Source organism: Garra rufa, chromosome 20 (assembly GCF_049309525.1).
Source record: "Garra rufa chromosome 20, GarRuf1.0, whole genome shotgun sequence".
Taxonomy (NCBI): domain Eukaryota; kingdom Metazoa; phylum Chordata; class Actinopteri; order Cypriniformes; family Cyprinidae; genus Garra; species Garra rufa.
The window spans coordinates 16,656,848-16,676,930 of NC_133380.1; the positions used below are offsets into that span (position 1 = coordinate 16,656,848).

Here is a 20,083-nt window from a genome sequence, read left to right on the forward strand (position 1 = left end):
CTTATAGGGGGGTCTGCATGTTTGAGGGCGAACCTGCTGGTTTGGAGGTACAGTGGGGAGTGCGTTTTTTCTTTCTGGCTGTCGCTGTCTCTTTCTTCCCTTAACCAGCCCCACCGCTGCATAAGTGCTCCTGAGATATCCCAGAAACCCCTGCAACTCCACTTGAACCCTTAATCAAAGGACTCCTCTGGGGTTGGCCGTAAATTCTTCAGGCAAATGTTTTTTGCACTCTCTCTGTCTCTCTTCCTCTCACTCTCTCTTTCTTCTGCACTCCCTCCTCTCTCCGTTTTCTCTCTGCTCACATCTGGTGAGCAGTCCTTGTCTGCTTTTACTGTGCTGAGGTCATTTTCATCCTATGAGGAAAGTGAAACCTTATGAGGGGAACTGCCAGGGACATGCACAGCTAGGAGGGGTTGTTACAGGCCACTTTAGTGGGGTTCAGTTTTTTATGCTGTTTTACCAATGTCTGTTAACAAGACCGTTCATGGCTATTACAAAATCACATACGTGCTACAGAAAAAAATAACAACTCTATGGAGCGCTAATGAATCGTTTCATGAAAGAAACCCACCAGAGCAGATTTCGAAGTAGGTTTTCGCTTCCCCACGTTGTTATTTTTTAAAACCAGTTTTTCAAGGTCATTTATAACACTGTATTTTCATTGAAATTCCTGACAAGCCTTGGCTGCGCTTTGCTTGCAGAAGGCCTCACTGCAAAAACCTGAGACAGCTGTGGCCGCTGAAGTGTTCAGCATTCAGCGAGGAAACCAAGTGCTGCATATGCAGAAAGTGGGAGACATTTCCTGGAATGCAAACAACCTCCCCGTCTGATTTTTACTGAAAATGGGCCAACGAGGTGTCTTTTGGAAGGACTGCATCTTTATTTAGAGTCAGAGATTCAGACCGGCCTTTATGTATGATTTCCGCTCTTTTAGCACCGCCGGTTCAGTGTCTGCAATCTCTCTTTTCTTTCGTCCTCTCCTCCTTTCATGTCTCTCTCCTTCTTTTCCACCAGAGAATATGAAGAAAATGTGCTGAAGCTGCATTTGTCCCTGCTGGCTGACACAAAAAGCAAATTTAGGGCTCCCCTCCCTTCTTTCAATTAAAGCTGCTCATGAATATGGAGTTTTCTGTCCGTGGCGGAGAGAGACGCCAAATGAGAGCTAGCCTGTAAAAATACGAAAGTGACTTAAGCTCAAACATTTGAAGAATTTAGAAAGCAGATTAGGGATCAGGCTGAGGGCACATGCTGTTGGTAATCATATTTATGCATATTAAAGCCCAAGGGGATTTTCAAGAATGCATGGAAGTGCATGGATAATGAGTCTCTTTGGTTGCCTTTGGTCAGATGTTGCTGATTAAACTGGTCAAATGCTTGTATCAAACCCTGCTAGATCAGAAAGAGTTTGGCCCACGCTTATGTCTTGAAACAGCTGATTCGTCTTAAAGATTGACAGGTCACCTCAGGTTGTTTCAGCTAATACACATAGCTTCAAAACAGACCCAGCTGACGCCATTTGATGTTATTGGGACGGTGTGAAAAGGAGTGGTTCGGTCCTCTGTGTTTTACAGCAGCCCTGTCAGCTTAATGAGGAGAGTGTTAACCTCTATCACTTCAATTGCCCACAGTCCCAGCACCCCTAATGGCCCAGGAAGCCCCTGCCGGGGTTGTAGGGAGGTCAGGTTGAATTACAGGACATAAACAACAACACAAGCCTCCTATCACCAGAGAAAATAAAAGCAATGGCAGCTGAGGTAAGAGGGTGGAGCTGATGGCAGTTGTTGTTTTTGGGGGTTGGGGAAGCAGCTAATCTCTCGAATTGATAACTAGCAGAGAAAATTATTGATTGATTGATTGATTTGTGTGTTTTTTTTTAATGGTGATCTTGCACTTGTAAATTCAGCTTGACCTGGATGTAGACAGTGAAGAAAGAATTTTAGATAGATAGACAGATAGAATAAACAGATCAATAGATAGCTATTCTGATAGATATATAGCTAGATAGAGAGTGAATGTCAGTTCACCGAGGTCAGCTGGGATTTACTGGAGCTGGAGACAAGTCCAGAGACAAGGGGTCCAGGGGCACACAGACTCCCCCACCATCTGGCAGCCATAAAAGGCTTGGAAGTTGGAGTTTTAGGGGCTTTTTTACGGCCTTGCCGGGTGAGACATGGCAAGGCACTCTGGATGCCCCCAAGCTCCTCAGCTTCCTCCACAGCCCTCTATTGCAGGTCAGAAGTTCATTGCCTTTCTCCCCTTTAAAATACCTTGGAGCTTTATTTGGTGGGAAGCAGTTTTTATGCAGGCATCTTTTGCATGTGTCTGAATTTTACAAGGCAGGACAGCAGACGTGATTCACACAGATGGCGCGAAGTTGGACCCTGGTGAGTCAACGAATGAGTTTTGTGTCGATATGCGTCATCATGTGCCTCATCAATTCACTCTGAAACTTCAAACAGCCCCACTAACATGGAACAGAATAATAATGAGACAGAAGTAATATACAAAAATTCATGAAAATGGTTGTGGAATGCCTAAATTCCTGTCTGATTTTCTTTCGTTTTACAATCCTATCTTGCGTGCTTTGCTCATTGGGCTTTTCAGGTCTGATCAAGTCCGGATTCCTTCAGAAATTATATCCTCCGCAGAGGCTGAACCGACTTTAACACCTTGGGCAGCTCAAGTAACAATGCCCTCTCGTAAATATCAGTTAACTGAGAGGGCGTAAAGACAAATTTGATCCTGTATTTTTTCATTAAGAAATTCAGTCGGAAGCACAATGACCTTCTTCCAACTTCTTCGCCTTGTTTTTGTTTCCTGTCTCATTTCCATCTAGTGTATCTCTGCGTGGTTGAGTTTCCAGTCTCTTTATGGCCCCCACTCGCTTCAGCATCCTCTTCGGAGGGCGAAAAATGCTGACGGTGGAAGAGTAAAAACTGTGTTTGGCAGGCACGCCCTTGAAGGTTTCTGTGTCACTCAAGCCCATTGAATTTTTAATTATTTCCTGGCTGTGGTATTCTGCTCTACTTCACTAGGGCGCCTGGCTCCATGCTGTCTCACAGCTCAGATGGTAGACACTGTGTTAGACATTTGCGGTTAAATCTGCTCAAATCCTTAGACGCCCACTGCTAGCAGGTGAGACCTTGGTTTGAGTTTGAGTTTTTTTTTTAAGGATAGCTCACACAACAAAGAAACTTCTGTCACTTACTCACCCTCGTGTCGTTCCAAACCTTTATGACTTTTTCTTCTGCAGACCACAAAAGAAGATATTTTAAAGTATTCTTGCTGTTTAAAAAATAAAAGCCAATGGGGCTTTCACTGTGTTCACAAAAAAAACAATTTTTTTTTATAGATTTTAATTTAAACTTGGAATGTCATGAGGGTGAGTAAATGATATCTTTTTTTGCGCTACTGTATCTCAACTGTGGTGATACCTGGAGCATGTTAGTGCACATGCAAAACCAAAGTGCCCATATTTACAGCGCCAGTGCTTCCTAAAAGGCAGTCTGCTGGAGACAGACGGCACTTCCCACTTCACTATGTATCCCGCACGCAGCTTTTGTCTCCCAGACTGATGCATTTAGCATTCAGATCCATCATTATTCCCTGCCCAGCAGACAGCAGTAATGTAATCTCTGTTGATTTACGGGCAGAAGTGTACATCCCAAACTCCCAACAGCTGGATCTGCTCTGATCCAGCGCTGTCTGATCATGCCTATTGGATTTGCCCCTTATAATTATCATAATAATGACTTCAAATGCATTTGACGCCAGGACCTCTGATTGCACTTGACAGGAGCTTCTCCAGGCTGGTGAGTTGCACATGAAAGACGCGTTCGGAGGGCGGTGCGGTTCGAGCGTTTGGCCTGAGATTTATTGAGAGGCTCTTAACATATTTCAGGCTGTCTCTCCCTCACTTTTCCGTGTCATGTCGAGGTCTCCCAAGTTCCAAGAGAGGAAAAGAGTAATAAGTATGAGCGCGAGAGCGGGAGATTTCGAATAAACGGCTGGAAATAATGATCTCTGTTCTGAGTTAGTGGTTACATCAACAGCAGTGATTCAGGGAGGAAAAATGCGGTTTATGTCTCTTTAAGTCTCTAGGCTGTCTGCAAAATGCATTAGTCCTGTGGAGCAGACACAGGCCAGGGCAGAGGGAGGAGCCCAGGGCTGCGGAGGGGGGAAGTGCTGGAGGATGGAACAGCCGCAGTCTGGGCCTCCAGCCTCCTGGCTAGACTGCTGAAAGTTATTATTGAGTTCCTGAGCAGAGCCTCCCCTCCCTGCCATACTGGTGTCTGTTCACCCTGTGCTGTCGTTCTCTCAGGCTCGCTGTGTGTGTGTGTGTGTGTGTGTGTGTGTGTGTGTGTGTTTACTGGCTGCCAATTCACCATGGCCTTATACAGTAACACAGCACACACTTTAGCATTTTAAAAAGGTATCTTCCAGACTTTTTGAGAATTAAAACTTGATGGTAACACTTACAATAAACATTCAGTTGGCTGAGCAAATATTATTTGTGGCATGTCTTAGTTTATAAATATAATACTGTTTATTGTTAATTTATGTTGCAACAACTTAATAGTAAATGTATGAGTATATTCAGAAATGAACCTTTATGATATCTAATGCATTAACTATTAACAAATTTAACCTTAAACCTGTAAAGTTTACATTGAAACATTTATTAATTTAATAATACTGTTAAATGTAATATTTAGCAGATCTCAAACAGAATATCAATTTTACATACTCACCAGGGATTTCAACATCAATCAATTTGTGATTTTACATGATTTAAAAAAACGAAACATTCAAAAAAAAGTGTACTTTTTATTGCTTAAAATATTAAGAAAAACATTAAGAACTCAAACCATATCAGTCATTTACCAATATTATTTATTGGATAATATTATATTGTATAATAATAATATATTGTATATTCAAACACACTATATTATTGATATTGTATATTCAATTGTGAATGCTGATTTCTCATATTTTTTAACTAAAACATTAATAATTTAATAATACTGTTAAATGTAATATTGAATATCAATTTTTCTTCTATATTATAATTTTGTGATGCCTAAATTCACAGTTAACATTTAAAATGTCTGGTTTTAATGTTTTATGTTTAAATTTGCAATTTAATTTCTATTTTTAAAAAACTTATATCAGTGCACATGCGTCATGAATGTTCTAGCATATGGTCTTATAAGGTATAGGACATACGAACAGACGCAGACAGACAAATGTCCCTCAGCTGTTAGTGGACAGGCCACATGGGTCAGTATGGATTGGTGCTGGGAAAGCTGGGAGATTACATGCTAACCCTAGGCCCTCTTTTGAGGCAGGGCTCAGAACAGGAGCACCGGGCCCTAATCCTTCTGACCGGATCAGACTGAACAAATTAACACACAGAGCAGCATGTCCTCGAAACACCAGGAACATACACTCAGCAGACTCAGGAGACATTTATATAACACACTGGCCTGTATCTTCGTTTTCTCTCGCATGTCAGACCTGAGCTGGCGCTGACTCACCGATAAGATACTCTAACAGTCAGCCATTTTGGCCCAAGTTCAGAAACACCAGTTATCGGTAAACCAGCCACATTTCGGTTAAAATGAGGGTACTTCACAGGCTTTATGGGAGCGGAGTGCTAGCAAAAGAACACGTTTAATGGATGTCAGGTGTAGGGGTTTGTTTAAAAAAAAAAAAAAAAACTCCAGAAGATTGCCTGGGTAATGTTAGCTGCAAAACACAGGGCTAGGAGAGGGTCTGGTCTGCGAACGCCAGTAGAGATGGCGAATTCTGTATTTTGTTGTGTTTTGTTGGTTGAGTCAGAGCTGATCTCAAAATGTTATGCGGTTGCTATGGAGAAAAACATTGGCCCTTTCAGATTCAGAGGAGCGCTGTAAAATGAAAATGGTCCAGGAAAAAGAAGTTTCCAGGAATTTTCAGGGTTACAAAGCAGACAGCACATCAAATGAGCAGAATAATGTAATGCCTGCTGAAAAAACTGGCATAGCTGGCCTGCTGTGTTTTAGATCTCCAAATTAGGATGCTGACGTCCCCACCAGCTAAACCATCTCCAAGCCAACATGACATATAAAAATTGGCCTTTTCAACAGGGATGCGTCACGTTCACTTTCAGAACTGAAAATCACCCTGATTAGTATAATGGAGATTTGTGACCCTGGACCACAAAACCAGTCTTAAGTCGCTGGGGTATATTTGTAGCAATAGCCAAAAATACATTGTATGGGTCAAAATTATTGATTTTTCTTTTATGCCAAAAATCATTAGGAAATTAAGTAAAGATCATATTCCATAAAGATATTTTGTAAAATTCCTACTATAAATATATCAAAATGTAATTTTTGATTAGTAATATGCATTGTTAAGAACTTAATTTGGGGAACTTTAAAGGTGATTTTCTCAGTATTTAGATTTTTTTGCACCCTCAGATTCCAGATTTTCAAATAGATGTATCTCGGCCAAATATTGTCCTATCCTACCAAACCATACATCAATAGAAAGCGTATTTATTCAGTTTTGTAAAAATTAACCTTATGACTGGTTTTGTGGTCCAGGGTCACATATTTAAAAAATAAATAAATAAATTCAATGGTCACCAAAATGATTTGCTTACCAACATTCTACAAAATATTTTGTGTTCCAATCAAATCTGTACCCTTTGACAAGACATTCTAAGCAAAAATTGACTGAATCTACAACCATCCAAGCTTTTATTTATGGGATGCATTGTTTTTTCCACCATTAGGTTTCTTGTCCTGAAAGAGTGAGTGTCCCTCTTTACTGCTTTATGGAAGAATGAGCCTCTCTGTTTCCCTATTAATCTCTTTATGTAATCATCTGCTTTATTAAGCTGCGCTGAATGTGTTCCATGTGGATGTAGGTACTACTTCATGGAAAAATAGAAAAGGGATTTTTCCAAAATGCAAGGTTTCCATGTACAGATGTGACAGCGCTTCGCACAATGCTGTAATAACACCCAATTTCAACCTTCTATGTCTTGTACTTTGGAAAAAACACTCAATTACGGAGTTCTGGGCACTTTTACTCAGCGGTTAGCTCTTTTCGCTCTCCGAAATTTTTTTGTTTTTCCTTCTACCACGCAATCCTCTGTTTTTCCTCTCCTGTTGTTTCTAATGCTTCCTGTCATTCTACGACATCCATTAGCACTTCCACCTCCATTCTGCCGCACTTATATTTGTTTTGACGAATGCTGGGGGAACATTGGGCTTTCAAAGTGACTGTAAAAAGCAGAACAAACTAAAATAATCCATTCCCAGCCTTGGCTTGTATCAAACCTTAATTATAGGGCCCACTCCCCATTTCTGCCTCGCTCGCAAATGCACGGACCCTGAGAGCGTTTCACAGAAAACGGGCATGTTTTCCATTACTGTAGGTCCACTTGCAGTGATTAGCCGTAGTCTTAAATGGACACGCCACGTAAGGTCAAGTGATGGTCTCTGTCCGAGATGGTTGCACGCTATTGTGCTAGTGCTTGGAGTTGCACGGAAAGGACGTCTGCGCTGTCTTTACAACACCCCTGTGTTGTGGATCGTCAGCGCTCAGATGGCGTCAGGGGTTGAGAATGCCGAAGACTGGTTGGAAGCAGTAAATTTCAGATGGATTTATAGCCTCACTTGAGCCAATTACCAGCACACCACCCCTCCCCTATCCCAGGGCAGACACAGTGAAGGTGCTGTGACATCGTTGAGACCCTAAGCACTGACCCTAACTTCACCCTGCCGCTTCCCAGCGGGAGCTTTTACAACTTCAGCAGCCTCTCCGTACCCTGACACCTCCTGACCTCCCCTTGGCATTCACTCCCTTATCACCCTTCCAAAAAAACCCAGCACTGCACCTTATTTGGTGGAGGAGTCACAATTATTGCCGTAAGTTCTCCTTGCACGGCAAAGTATGAGCTGTGCTTGGGTGTGTTAGGTTAGGTGTTGTTGTGGGAGGAAGCGATTGTGTATTCGGTGTCTGACAGACCGAAGCAGCTCCCTGACAAAATGCATATCCTCTGTGTCCTGCTCTATTTAACTGTCATGACTGATTGATCGCCGGCTGGAGCATTATGTACGAATGCAAAATATGGCAAATAATTCTTCAGTGTGTGTCCCTTTAAACATGTATTAGACTTTTTTGGTCATAATTTTCTGTCCTTGGCTTTTATTTATTTATTTATTTATTTGCTTAACTAGACAGACAGTGACAGGAAATTGGAAGAGATAGGAGAAAATGAAATGTTGCAGGCTGGATTTAAAGCTGTATTGCCCATATTAGCTCCAAGGCCCCTTTGTTAAAGGATTTTAAGCTGCATATGCACTACCAGTCAAAAATGTTTGGACAGTAAGATTGTTAATGTTTTTTTTTAAATGTTATTTGATTATTACATTATATTTGGTCTAAAGTACAGCAAAAACAGTACAATTTTGAAATATTGTTACTATTTTAAATAACAGTTTTCTATTTGAATATATTTTAAATGTTTTAATTATTCCCGTTTTCAAAGCTGAATTTTTAGCATCATTACTCTAGTCACATGACCTTCCAGAAATCATTTTAATTTTCTGATTTGCTGCTCAAAAACATTTATTATTATTATTATTATTATTATTATTATTATTATTATTATTATTATTATGATAAAAACATCTGAGTAGAATTTTTTCAGGTTTCTTTGATGAATAAAAGTTCAGAACATTTCTCTGAAATAAAAATGTTTTTTAACATTATAAATGTATTTATCATCACTTATGACTAATTTAAAGCATCCTTGCTAAATAAAAGTAATAATTTCTATAACTATCCCCATCAAAAAAAAAATCTTGAACATATAAGAATGATTTTTGAAGGATCATGTGACACTGAAGTCTGGAGTAATAAAACTAAACATTTTGTTTTGGTCACAGTAATAAATGACATTTTAAGATATATTCAAATAGAAATCAGTTATTTTAAATATAAAAAATAATTCACAATATTACCGCTTTTGCTGTATTTTGGATTAAATAATTGCTTTAAAAAACATAAATCTTACTGTCCAAAAACTTTTGACTGGCACTGTATTTGATCAAAAATTCTGAAAAGAATTTATATTGTGAAATATTATTATTATTTTTGAAAATGTAATTTATTCCTGTGATGCAAAGCTGAATTTGCACATGATCCTTCAGAAATCATTCTTGCACGCTGATTTGGAGCTTTTTACCATTATCAATGTTGGAAATAGTTGAGCCTTTATCTGAAATTGATATCTTTTGTAACATTATAAATGTATTTACTGTCACTTTTGATAAACTTTTTGATCACTTTTAATGCTTTACTGCATCCATGCTGATTATTTATGAAAGAAAATCTTACTGAACCCAAACTTTCAAACAATAGTTACAAGAGTGCCAGCTCTGACAGTGTCCTCATCCCTGCTATTAACATTTTTGCTTCAGTTTCTGTGATTTCAGTGCACGAGGCAAGAGATTTAACTAGCTGTTAGCAGAGACAGGAGGGGCTCTTCAGTGAGATGCACAGCTGCTAACAGAAGTCCACACTCTCACTGGAGGAACTAAAGCCCCATCTGCTCAGTCAATCACTCAGGCACGAGAGCCAAAGCCAGCCAGCTATTCCACCCTCTGCGCATTGGGGCAGCTAGAAACTGCTAATAGAAAGGGCGGGAATATTACCCTTTCGCTTAGTGTTGGTTCAGGGGCTTGTGGCCGCCTTGAAGCTCTTCTACCTGACGTGATATTATGACCGTCTTTATTTCAAGCCCTAGTGTTAGTATGGTGAAGAGGCAATTCAGTGAGACTTTAATCGTCTTTCTGCACTTAACTGCTTGTAAATTAGCAATAGAACTAAAGCATACAGATTAAAATTCAGATTAAAGTTCCAGGTGAATAATGTTCCACCCACTTTGAAAAATGGGTCTCGAGATGTCTTAGTGGTAGTTCACTCAAAAATTACAATTCTGTCATTAATTACTGACTCTCATGTCGTTCCAAACCTGTAAGACCTTTGTTCGTCTTCAGAACACAAATTAGGATATTTATGATTAAATCTGAGAGCTTTTTGACCTTGCGTAGACAGCAAAGCAACTGAAATGTTTAAAATAACATCAGTGGTTTAACCACAATTTTATTAAGCTACGAGAATACTTTTTGTGCACAGTCTTTGCCAGTTTTCGATGCATGTTCATGAGAGTACCACGATGGATGTGAGTAGTGTTGCTACCTGCATTTTTTGTTTTTGCATAGTGTTGCTACCTGCACTTTTTTCCTACTTCAGTGTAAAAACAATCCCAGATCTGAACCCACTGTAAGCCTACAGCTTTTTGTCCTACTGTGTATCCCACAAACAAATGGAAAACTTACTAATAGACACCCATTAGCTGCACTGAGAGTAATAATCTTTAGTGGTGAGTGTTCAAAGTTTCTACAGACGTTTACAGTAATGTATTTTCTTTTCCCCATCATCCCCTCAGGCTTCCTGGTTTGCATGTTCCTGCATTATTAGTGTTCTAAATGTGAAGGGAAGCAGAAAGACATTGTGTGAATGTGAATGTGCCTTGTGGGGTCTTTTGACTTCGCCTCGGCATAAGCTTTACTCTTCACTTTGCTCAACACATAAATGCAATCCATTTCATGAAGACATCAAGAGAAATTTGGGTAGAGCTGTGTGGATGCTTTTTATTTGCAGTTTGAAGGTGGACTACTTATTGGAGGAGGACGTCTTAGGAGTCCGATGAGACCAAACCCTTATGTGCCTGCTGGAATACGGCATATTGAAGCAGATGGATTCCTCCATCGCTCTCAGAGCAGGATTATGCGTTATGCTCCGCCTTTGCCTCAAAAGTCTGTTCCCTCTTCAGCTCAGACAGCAGCAAAACTCCAGTCCAAAGGCTATTAACACAATCCAATCAAGATTGGTTTTCCCTAAGGCTCCATATCTGACTTCTGGAAGAGGACGGACTTGAAGGGAAACGTGATGGCGTGTGTTTTTTCTTTTTTGGCACTGAAAGCGGAAGAGCTGAGGACGTTTTCAAATGCCAACGATCTGCCAGCTGACACCAGGTGACAGCCAAGCTTAATATAAATTGTGAGACCCTCCAAAGCACTTGCACGAGGACAGCTGGCATTACCTTATCCTTTCTCTTTCACATACTCTTATGTAGACACTTTCATCCTGTATGGGCTTCCAGAAGCCCTCTCTAATCACAGCGCCAATCTCCAGCATGTCTCAATAAAGCTCGTACCCACCAGTTTTGCCCTTGACTTTGGCAGAGCACACTGAAGCACACGCAGATCTGGGGATTACATGCAGGATTTCCGTGGGGGGAAAGAAAAGCTGTAATAGGAAACTTGTTGTGCCTGGTTGCTGTGCACCAGCACCGCTACAGTTCTTTCAAGCGGCGTGGCGCATTATTGTGAGGATGTTAGTTGCTCGAGTAAGTTCAATAGAGCAGACTATTTTTGTTTCACGGCAAATGCAACTCCACTTGTTTGGCTTCCAAGTAATATCAACAAAGATTTGGAGCGTGCACCATCTCCCTGAACACTGTATCGCAACAAATGCAAGTGGAGGTCGATATTCGCTTCATTAGTCATTCCGAAATCAGAAGCAAAAGTGGTCAGTGTTATCCAATGCCGTTTATGACAACATGCACCCATGGCTCTTGGATGGAGCAATGCATTCCAAACTGTTACACACAATATTTGTTTGGGACGTCTGCACATCTTGGACCATTGGCAACAATGTCATTTTTCAAACCCTTTTGAAACAAGTCTCAGCCTATCTAAAAATAGAGGTTCAAAACTTTGTTTTTCTTAGTGTGAAAAACATTTTAAAAACTTTTAAAGAACCTCTTGTTGAATAATAATAAATTAGAATGTAATATATTGTAATGTTTGATTCATGAGTTGGTTTTTGCAAAGCCAACGGTTATGTTTTGCGCAAACATGCATGTTTCATCTGTGTATGTTCAGCCTCATGTTTGCCGTAAAGCACTCCTTTATAACCTGCCTTCAAAGAAATCTTGCACAATAGGCAGTTGAAAGGGCATAGGATTGAATGGCCACTTTAAGAGTAAGCCGTACTTGGCCTTCAAGTATACATTCCTGCTGCTTTGTGTTTCCTCTGTGGTCCTGCTCCTCGAACCCGCCCACTCACATTCAGGAACCAGACGCTCTGGGTTCCCACAGGGCCATCAGCCAAAGCAAACTACAGAGAGGAAATGTGGCCCACACTTACTCACTCCTTCAATCACTCGCTCATGCACTCCGTCAGTAATGGAGCCCTTGTTAGTGCTTCTCAGTCCTGATTAAGAATATGGAGTATGTTACATTTTCTCTTACATTAATATTTTATTTGTAGTGGAGTGTTTGCAAAAACCTTGTATAGAATTCTTCGAAATTGTATAATAAATCCAGATGGCCACAGGCTTCCTTTCAGGTTTATATAAAACTGTCGGTTTGAATCCAGATGTTGTACATGTCCTAATCTGCATCCATTGTGTGTGTTTGTGCGGTTTGCCCAGCTGCTTGATACAGTCTGCCCTGCATGTGTGTCACAAGGCCACACGTTTGATGTGGTTGTGAGTGAGGGCCGTGTCACGGCTGCCCTGATTTCAGATCAGCGGACGCTGCATCAGCGGCTCCCTTGTGGTGTCTGGGAGGGTGCACAGTCAAAGACTATTATGTCTGGGACGCCCTGGTCTTCCTGGAACTCCAGACCTCAGGGAAGGAACAAACACAGACAGACGTTCTTTGTTGGGTGTGCAGTGGTTGTTCAACACTTGAGGCATGTTTTGACTTTACCCATCCGCATTTTTTGAAGGGGGAAAAAAAACTATGCTTCCCTTTACGCAAGGCAGGCAGGTCTCTAGAGTTTTTTCTTTTTTCTTTTCTTTTTTGTTTTAATAAATAAATAAATACCGGGGAGCCGTTGACCCTTAATATTCTACATTTGGGGGACCAAGAGACTTTTAGTTTGACAAATGTGACCCTGGACCACAAAACCACGGATATATTTGTAGCAATAGCAAAAAATACATTGTATGGGTAGAATATTATCAATATTTAATTTTATGCTAAAAATCATTAGGATATCATGAAAAGATCATGTTCCATGCAGTATAAATTTTACACCGTAAATATATATTAAAACCTAATTTTTGATTAGTAATATGCATTGCTAATTACAATTTTCTCAATATTTAGATTTTTCACACCCTCAAATTGCAGATTTTCAAATTTCAGCCAAATATTGTCCTATCCTAACAAACCGTACATCAATTGAAAGAATCTGTATTTTAATCTGATTGTAAAAAATTGGTCTATTATAGTCTATTATTCCTGGTTCAGTTTGGCCAACCACAAACACACACACTGCACTGTTCTCCTTGATTTGTTATAACTTTTGGCAGTCTATAGTACTCCATGTCTTTCCCGATCTGACCAAATAGCCCAAAAACATGACAATAATTGACCATTTTTAGCAGAGATAATCAGCAAAATATGCGCGTTTCCTAAAGTTTAGTGACATTGTTTACATTCAGTGCCACCAATATGGCCGATTGATGACGCATCGTGAAAATGTTTAAATTGTTTTTAGACGAACTATCACAGAAAATTTAATGTTAAAATATGTCTTTAATTGTGAATGCATTTTATTTGGAAGCAGAGAACATTTGCGGTTCAGTGAGGGAGTCAGTCAGTTGCGACGTTTTTACTATCATATAATACGTTAATAAAAAGTGTCACTCTAGCGTTGAGAAGAATTATAGATATATTTCTTTTCACTCGTGAAGTATATATGTTATAATATTTCTACATTAGAAGGTCATTTATTGCTAGTTAATCATTCAGAAAGTGTACTGAATCGGTAAGAGGCTCCTCTCACAGCCGCTACACTCAGGCTGAAGAGTTCTTGATCATGAATTGGTCCGCGCTACTCCACTCCGCGCTCTTAGAAAGTAAGTGTGTGCTTTGTGTGTTCCTTGCGTGTGTGTTTCTCGGCTTCAAGGACCACGTTACCGAGCGTAAACTTGTCATGCTGGACATGGAGGAAAGTGTGTATTAGCGCCAGTGTGAGTCTGTCCGCATTGAAGGAAATGGGCCCCGGTCACATAAAGTGCACCCACGCCTTTTGAGAAGAGTAGGCTTTATTATAGTTCGCTACTAGAGAGCGAATAAATAATGTGTATTACAAGATTGCTGTCACTGTTGTAGGTATGAGACAAAATCCAGCCCGACATCTCCCCCTTGTGTCGCATTATTGCGACTGACTGTTTCTGTTAAAGCCGCAGTGCCTGACCTTATTTATCCAGTCATAATTCTCACCCATGTGATGTTTTTCACCTGGAAACACCACATTTTTTCATTCATTGTGAATCATTTTTTGTTATCAGCACCTCTCTCTGACTTTATCCTTACCTGACTTTCACACTAACTCTGGCTGTCAGGATGTTCGGGGGTGTTTTAAATTCCTGAACTTGAGTCAGAAAGGCACAGGTTTGGGCAGGTCATTGGTACGGCAAAGGTAAACATCCTGGAACTGACATGCTGAAACCTGAGGGCAAAGGGGAGGATTTACTCGCTGCCATCCTTTTTTTAGGAACCCTTTTTAGTTGCATGAATACCTGTAGTGTTTGGTTTTTGTTTGTACTGATGCTAAACTTACCTCAGATTTCTCTCAGATATTTGCTGAGAGCTGTAAGTGGGTTTGACACCTACATGGTTAAAGCCGTACCTCAGTGCTGGTGTCTTACCTTCACAGGGTGTTATTTCATCTCACAGAGTGTGTCTTTTCTCTTCTTTTTATTTTACAGGCGTACAGTCCGATTCCCTCCAAAAAAGCCAAACATGACCGCTCGAGATCCCCATCAATGGATAAAGAGAAGCAAGCTGATTGGCTACAGTCTCTGGCTGCATCTGCAAATAAGGTGGATTTTTTTTGGCTTATTGTTTTCTTTATGAAATACATTGACCACATAGTAAAAGTTTGTAAGATTTGTAATCATCTGCTCACAAAGCCTGCATTTATTTGATGTAAAAACAGTAATATTGTGAAATGTTTTTTCTATTTAAAATAACTGCTTTCTATTTGAATATATTTTAAAATGTAATTTATTCCTGTGATCAAAGCTAAATTTTCAGCATCATTACTCCAGTTGTCGGTGTCACATGATCCTTCAGAAATCATTCTAATATTCAGATTTTTTTTAGGATTCTTTAATGATTAGAAAGATCCAAAGATCAGCATTTATCTGAAATAAAAGCTTGTATAGCATTATACGCTAAAATGCTTGCAGTCAGTATAATTATTATTATTTATTTTGTGGGGGGGTAGTGCTTTAAATTGATCAAAAGTGATGATAAAGAACATAAAAAAACATTGAATTAGAAAACAGTTATTTTAAATAGTAAAAATATTTCACAAGTTTACTGTTTTTGCTGTACTTTGGATCAAATAAATGCAGGCTTGATGAGCAGAAGAGACTTTTTTAAAAACATCTCTAATCAAAAAACCTTTTTCTCTGTTTAGGATCTTAAGCAGCTCCAGTTCAAGCAAAGACCTTCAGCCTTCAGGCCCTGGTCTCCCAGAGTTTCTTCTGCTGAGCGGGAGACACCTAGTCACATGTATGAGAGGTACTCTACCATTACAGTATTAATGTGATTATAGCAAATTAATAATAATACAATAATGATTAATAATTCATGCATAATCTCCACTGTGCAATACGTGAGTATATTACTTGGTTTGAGACATGTAATTAACATCTCATTTTCTTCTGACATTTAGATCACTTGGTAAAGGACAAGACAGCCTGGTAGTCCCAAATGTCTCTCTGCCCATAGCTACATTTAAAAATAATGAGCAGTCACCGCAACGTTTCTCTCAGCCCACCGAGAGCCACAACACAGGCAAGACAGAGAGCTCCACGCCAAGAAAGAGGTGGCCCTCTGCAGAGAGACAATCACAGCCAGTGGCCAAGGCCTCTCTGCCCACTCTAGTAGTCAGACAGCGTCCTCTAGAGAACGAGGACTCGGACGCAGAAATCGAAGTTGACAACTGTAGCAAAGGTAAGAGAATTAGCAGTTAAATACATCTGTGGAGGACATAATGGTAAATAGAAAAAACATTTGCAGTATCTGGCAACTTACTGATCTATTATTCTCTGATTCCAGTTCCTGCCTCCCATTCCTTGATGTCACCTCCCTTTACCAGTGGCGTAGGGGTAATGAACCTCAACGCTTACGGCACTGCAGAGGTGCATGATGAGAGGGTGAGACTGGGGGTGGCCCCTTGCTCTGAGCTGGAAGTCCTCAAGCAGGCGCTCTGCAGTGACCTTAGCTCTAAGGAGGCTAGAGAGAAATTCCTCCAGGAGATCGTCCGCATGAGAATGAAGCAAGAGGAGAAACTAGCTGCTGCTCTGCAGGCCAAACGAAGCCTTCAGCAGGTACTTATCATGAGGAAATTCAAATGAAAGAATGACTTGAAATAAAGGACAAAAGTATTCAATTTTCAAATATTTGTGACCCTGGACCACAAAACCAGTCATACATCATCTGAAAGCTGTATTCACGGTAGGAAATTTACAAAATATCTTAATGGAACATGATCTTTACTTATAATCCTAATGGTTTTTGGCAAAAATCGATCATTTTGACCCATACATTGTATTTCTTGATATTCCTACAAATATACCGGTGCTACATAAGACTGGTTTTGTGGTCCAGGGTCACATTTAAATACTCAAATTGTTTCAAATTCTATTTTTTAGAAGAGTTCTCAATATTTATAATTTAGAATATTCTGCACCAGTTATTGTTAACTTAAATTAAAAATGACAAAACTTGTTTTCTATAATTAAAGTAAAACTGTTAATAAATATGTATGTTTGATACTTGTATATAATATATTTAAAAAATTTATGAAAAAAATATATATGATATATAAACATTTGAGATGTTTTTTTCGGCTACTACTTGAAAAAATAAGATTAAGTTGAAAAACTAAAAATTAATAAAATAAAGCCTAATTAAAATGTAAAAAACATGTAACAAAGTTACCAAAACTTGAATTAAAATTCAAATGAATACTGAGAACATGAAAATAAACACAATTTCAAAATATACACTACCAGTCAAAAGTTTTTGAACAGTAAGATTTTTAATGTTTTTCTAAAAGTCTCTTCTGCTAACCAAGCCTGCATTTATTTAATCCAAAGAAGAGTAAAAAAGAGCAAAAAGAGTAAAATTTTGAAATATTTTTACCATCTAAATAACTGTTTTCTATTGAATATATTTTAAAATATAATTTGTTCCTGTGATCAAACCTAAATTTTCAGCATAATTACTTCAGTCTGCGGTGTCACATGATCCTTCAGAAATCATTCTAATATGCTGATTTGCTGCTCAAGAAACTTTATTATTATTATTATTATTATTATTATTATTATTATAAATATTTAAAACAATTGAGTACATTTTTTTTTTTCAGGATTCTTTGATGAATAGAAAGATCCAAAGATCAGCATTTATCTAAAAGCTTTTGTAACATAATACACTATACCATTTTTGTGAAATGAATTATATAAATTAATACTTTTACTTAGCAAGGATGCTTAAAATGAATCAAACGTGATTAAATGTTACAATAGATTCCTATTTCAGATAAATGCTGTTCTTCAGAACTTTCTACTAAAATTCTAACAATAATATTTTTTTGTTTTTCAGCATAAATCAAAAATATTACAATGATTTCTGAGGGATCATGTGACTAGAGTAATGATGCTAAAAATTAATTCAGGAATAAATTACATTTTAAAATATATTCAAATAGAAAACAGTTTAAATTTAAAGAGTAAAAATATTTCAAAATCTAACTGTTTTTGCTGTACTTCGGATCAAATAAATGCAGGCTTGGTGAGTCGAAGAGACTTCTTTAAAAAACAATTAAAAGTCTTTTGACTGGTATTGTAAATAAATACCACAATAGTACACAAATAATACTAAAATAACACTGTTTTGCACTGTTTTTGTAACACTGCGCATGCAAATTGCTTTGTAAAAAGGTGTCAGATAAAAACTGTTATCCTTGAGTAACACTGGCTGTCTTTCACAGGAGCTGGAGTTTGTCAGGGTGACTAAGAAGGGCAGGCTGAGGGAGGCTATTGAAGCGAAGCGGAACCTGAGGAAGGAGATTGAGCGCCTCCGTGTGGAGAGTGAAAAGAAAGTGCGAGACGCCAACGAGTCCTGCGGCAGGCTGAAGAGGGAGCTGGACAGAGAGAGACAGCTCCGTGTTTGCGATAAGGGTTGTGAGGCGGGACGTCTGAGGGCCAAGTATTCCTCACAGGTGAGATTTGGCACATCCTGCTAGTATATATTAGCACAGCCAAGTACAGAAGGTAAAGTTACACTGTGTCTTGGCCCAGTATTGTATTTTTAATGGCTGTTTTCAATGTCTAGGAAGCAGAGTGAGTTGAAATTCTAAACAGAAGCATTTTCTCTAGTGGTGTGACATTTTGGACCCTATTGTAGATAATAATGTCTTTTTCACTCTATCAGATTGAAGATCTGCAGACAAAGCTCCAGCAAGCAGAAGTAGACCGTGAGCAGTTAAGAGAGGACCTGCTGAAGGAGCGGGACGCCCGGCAGAATCTGGAGAGAGTTGTCAAAGAGCTTCAGGACCAGCTGGGCCACAAAGCAGAGATGGAGGGACACGCCATCACAAACACACAACCCACCGAGGGAGAGAAGAAAGAAATGAGAGATGATGTATCTTAAACATTTAGAGCAATTCAGTGTATGGCTGTTGTTGAAGGACGAGTAGAGGACGCCTCTAAAGCCAACACATTTATGGAGCACAAGGAGAATGGTAATAAAAAAACAAGCATTTTACAGCATACGTTTACCAAAACCAATAGAGACTGTAACCATAAATCACAAACTCTGTAACTGGAAAGAAGTTTGGTTGCTCCTCAAGAGGAGGACGCTCGGAGACGGTGGCATCGCGTGTAACTGACTCTCCTTCAGTTAGCTTCTTTAAGCTAAGCTAAGGATTTTTTTTGTTATAAGCTATTTAAATTTTTTGCAAAGATACTTGAATAATATTTGGGAAACGAACATGTTTTCTATTCACAATACATTGACAGTAGCAGGTGGACAGCCTGCTAGTGCCGCTGACACTCTGTAAACTAGAAAGTGTTACAAGCCAGAAATCTACATAGTACACAGGTGTTGTCATTACAATGTTCTGCTCGCTTTTATTTGACCTTTTTTCGCTGTTGTATTGAAATAGTTTGCATGAGCGACAGTGCTATGGTGCAGCAAAGCTTTATTATAAACCTACATTCAGATGAGCTTTTTATCTTTGTATTTTTAATTACCATGTGCTTAAAACCCTATAGTATTGGCAATGATCAATATGGGCTGAATCCTACCCTCTGTCCTGAGCTTCAATATCAAGTATTATACTTTACTAATGACCAGTTTTCGCAGTCCAGATGAACATTACAGCATAGGACATGAGATTGATCACTCCATGCTTTTTGTTTGATGATGAAATGAATGTTTTTTTTTCCTTTCAGAATCAGAATTATGCTCTAGTGACAAACATCCATTTAAGTCACTGGTTTTAGGGCTCATTTAAGGTAAAAAAAAAAAATGCTGTTAATGAAAATAACATTTCTACTTATATAGAAAAATAAGGATATATTTTTTTACTTTCTACCAAAAAAAGAATTGCACTTTTAAGAAAAGATAGTTGTATTGTGTATTTGAAGCCCTCTGTTTTTTCAGATCTCAGACACCAAGTATTGAATAAAGACGTTTTCATACATTTGTTACAGATGTGAATACCACTTAAACGTAAAAAACTATGTAAATATGATTGCGTTACACTTTACTCTAAATGCTTTTGCTCCAAACCAATAGTCTGTATGTATGAAACTATGTAACACAAAATTAATTTCTCCTATCATATTTTCAACTAGAGGGCATTTACTGTATAAAATCCTTATGTAATATTAACAAAAAATCTTAGATCATTA

The 20,083-nt window shown here is 38.9% G+C and overlaps 1 protein-coding gene across 1 annotated transcript in view; it reads left to right on the top strand.

The window, feature by feature from the left end:
- The window catches only part of LOC141293254 (ski oncogene-like), a 35,476-nt gene extending 15,730 nt beyond the window's left edge, over positions 1-19,746 (top strand). The window contains exons 2-7 of the mRNA XM_073825288.1: positions 14,858-14,971; positions 15,574-15,677; positions 15,832-16,112; positions 16,218-16,489; positions 18,157-18,387; positions 18,600-19,746. Coding sequence (XP_073681389.1) covers positions 14,858-14,971; positions 15,574-15,677; positions 15,832-16,112; positions 16,218-16,489; positions 18,157-18,387; positions 18,600-18,818 — 1,221 coding nt within the window. The 3' untranslated portion in view covers positions 18,819-19,746. The remainder of the gene's footprint in view (positions 1-14,857; positions 14,972-15,573; positions 15,678-15,831; positions 16,113-16,217; positions 16,490-18,156; positions 18,388-18,599) is intronic.
- Positions 19,747-20,083: the final 337 nt, after the last annotated feature.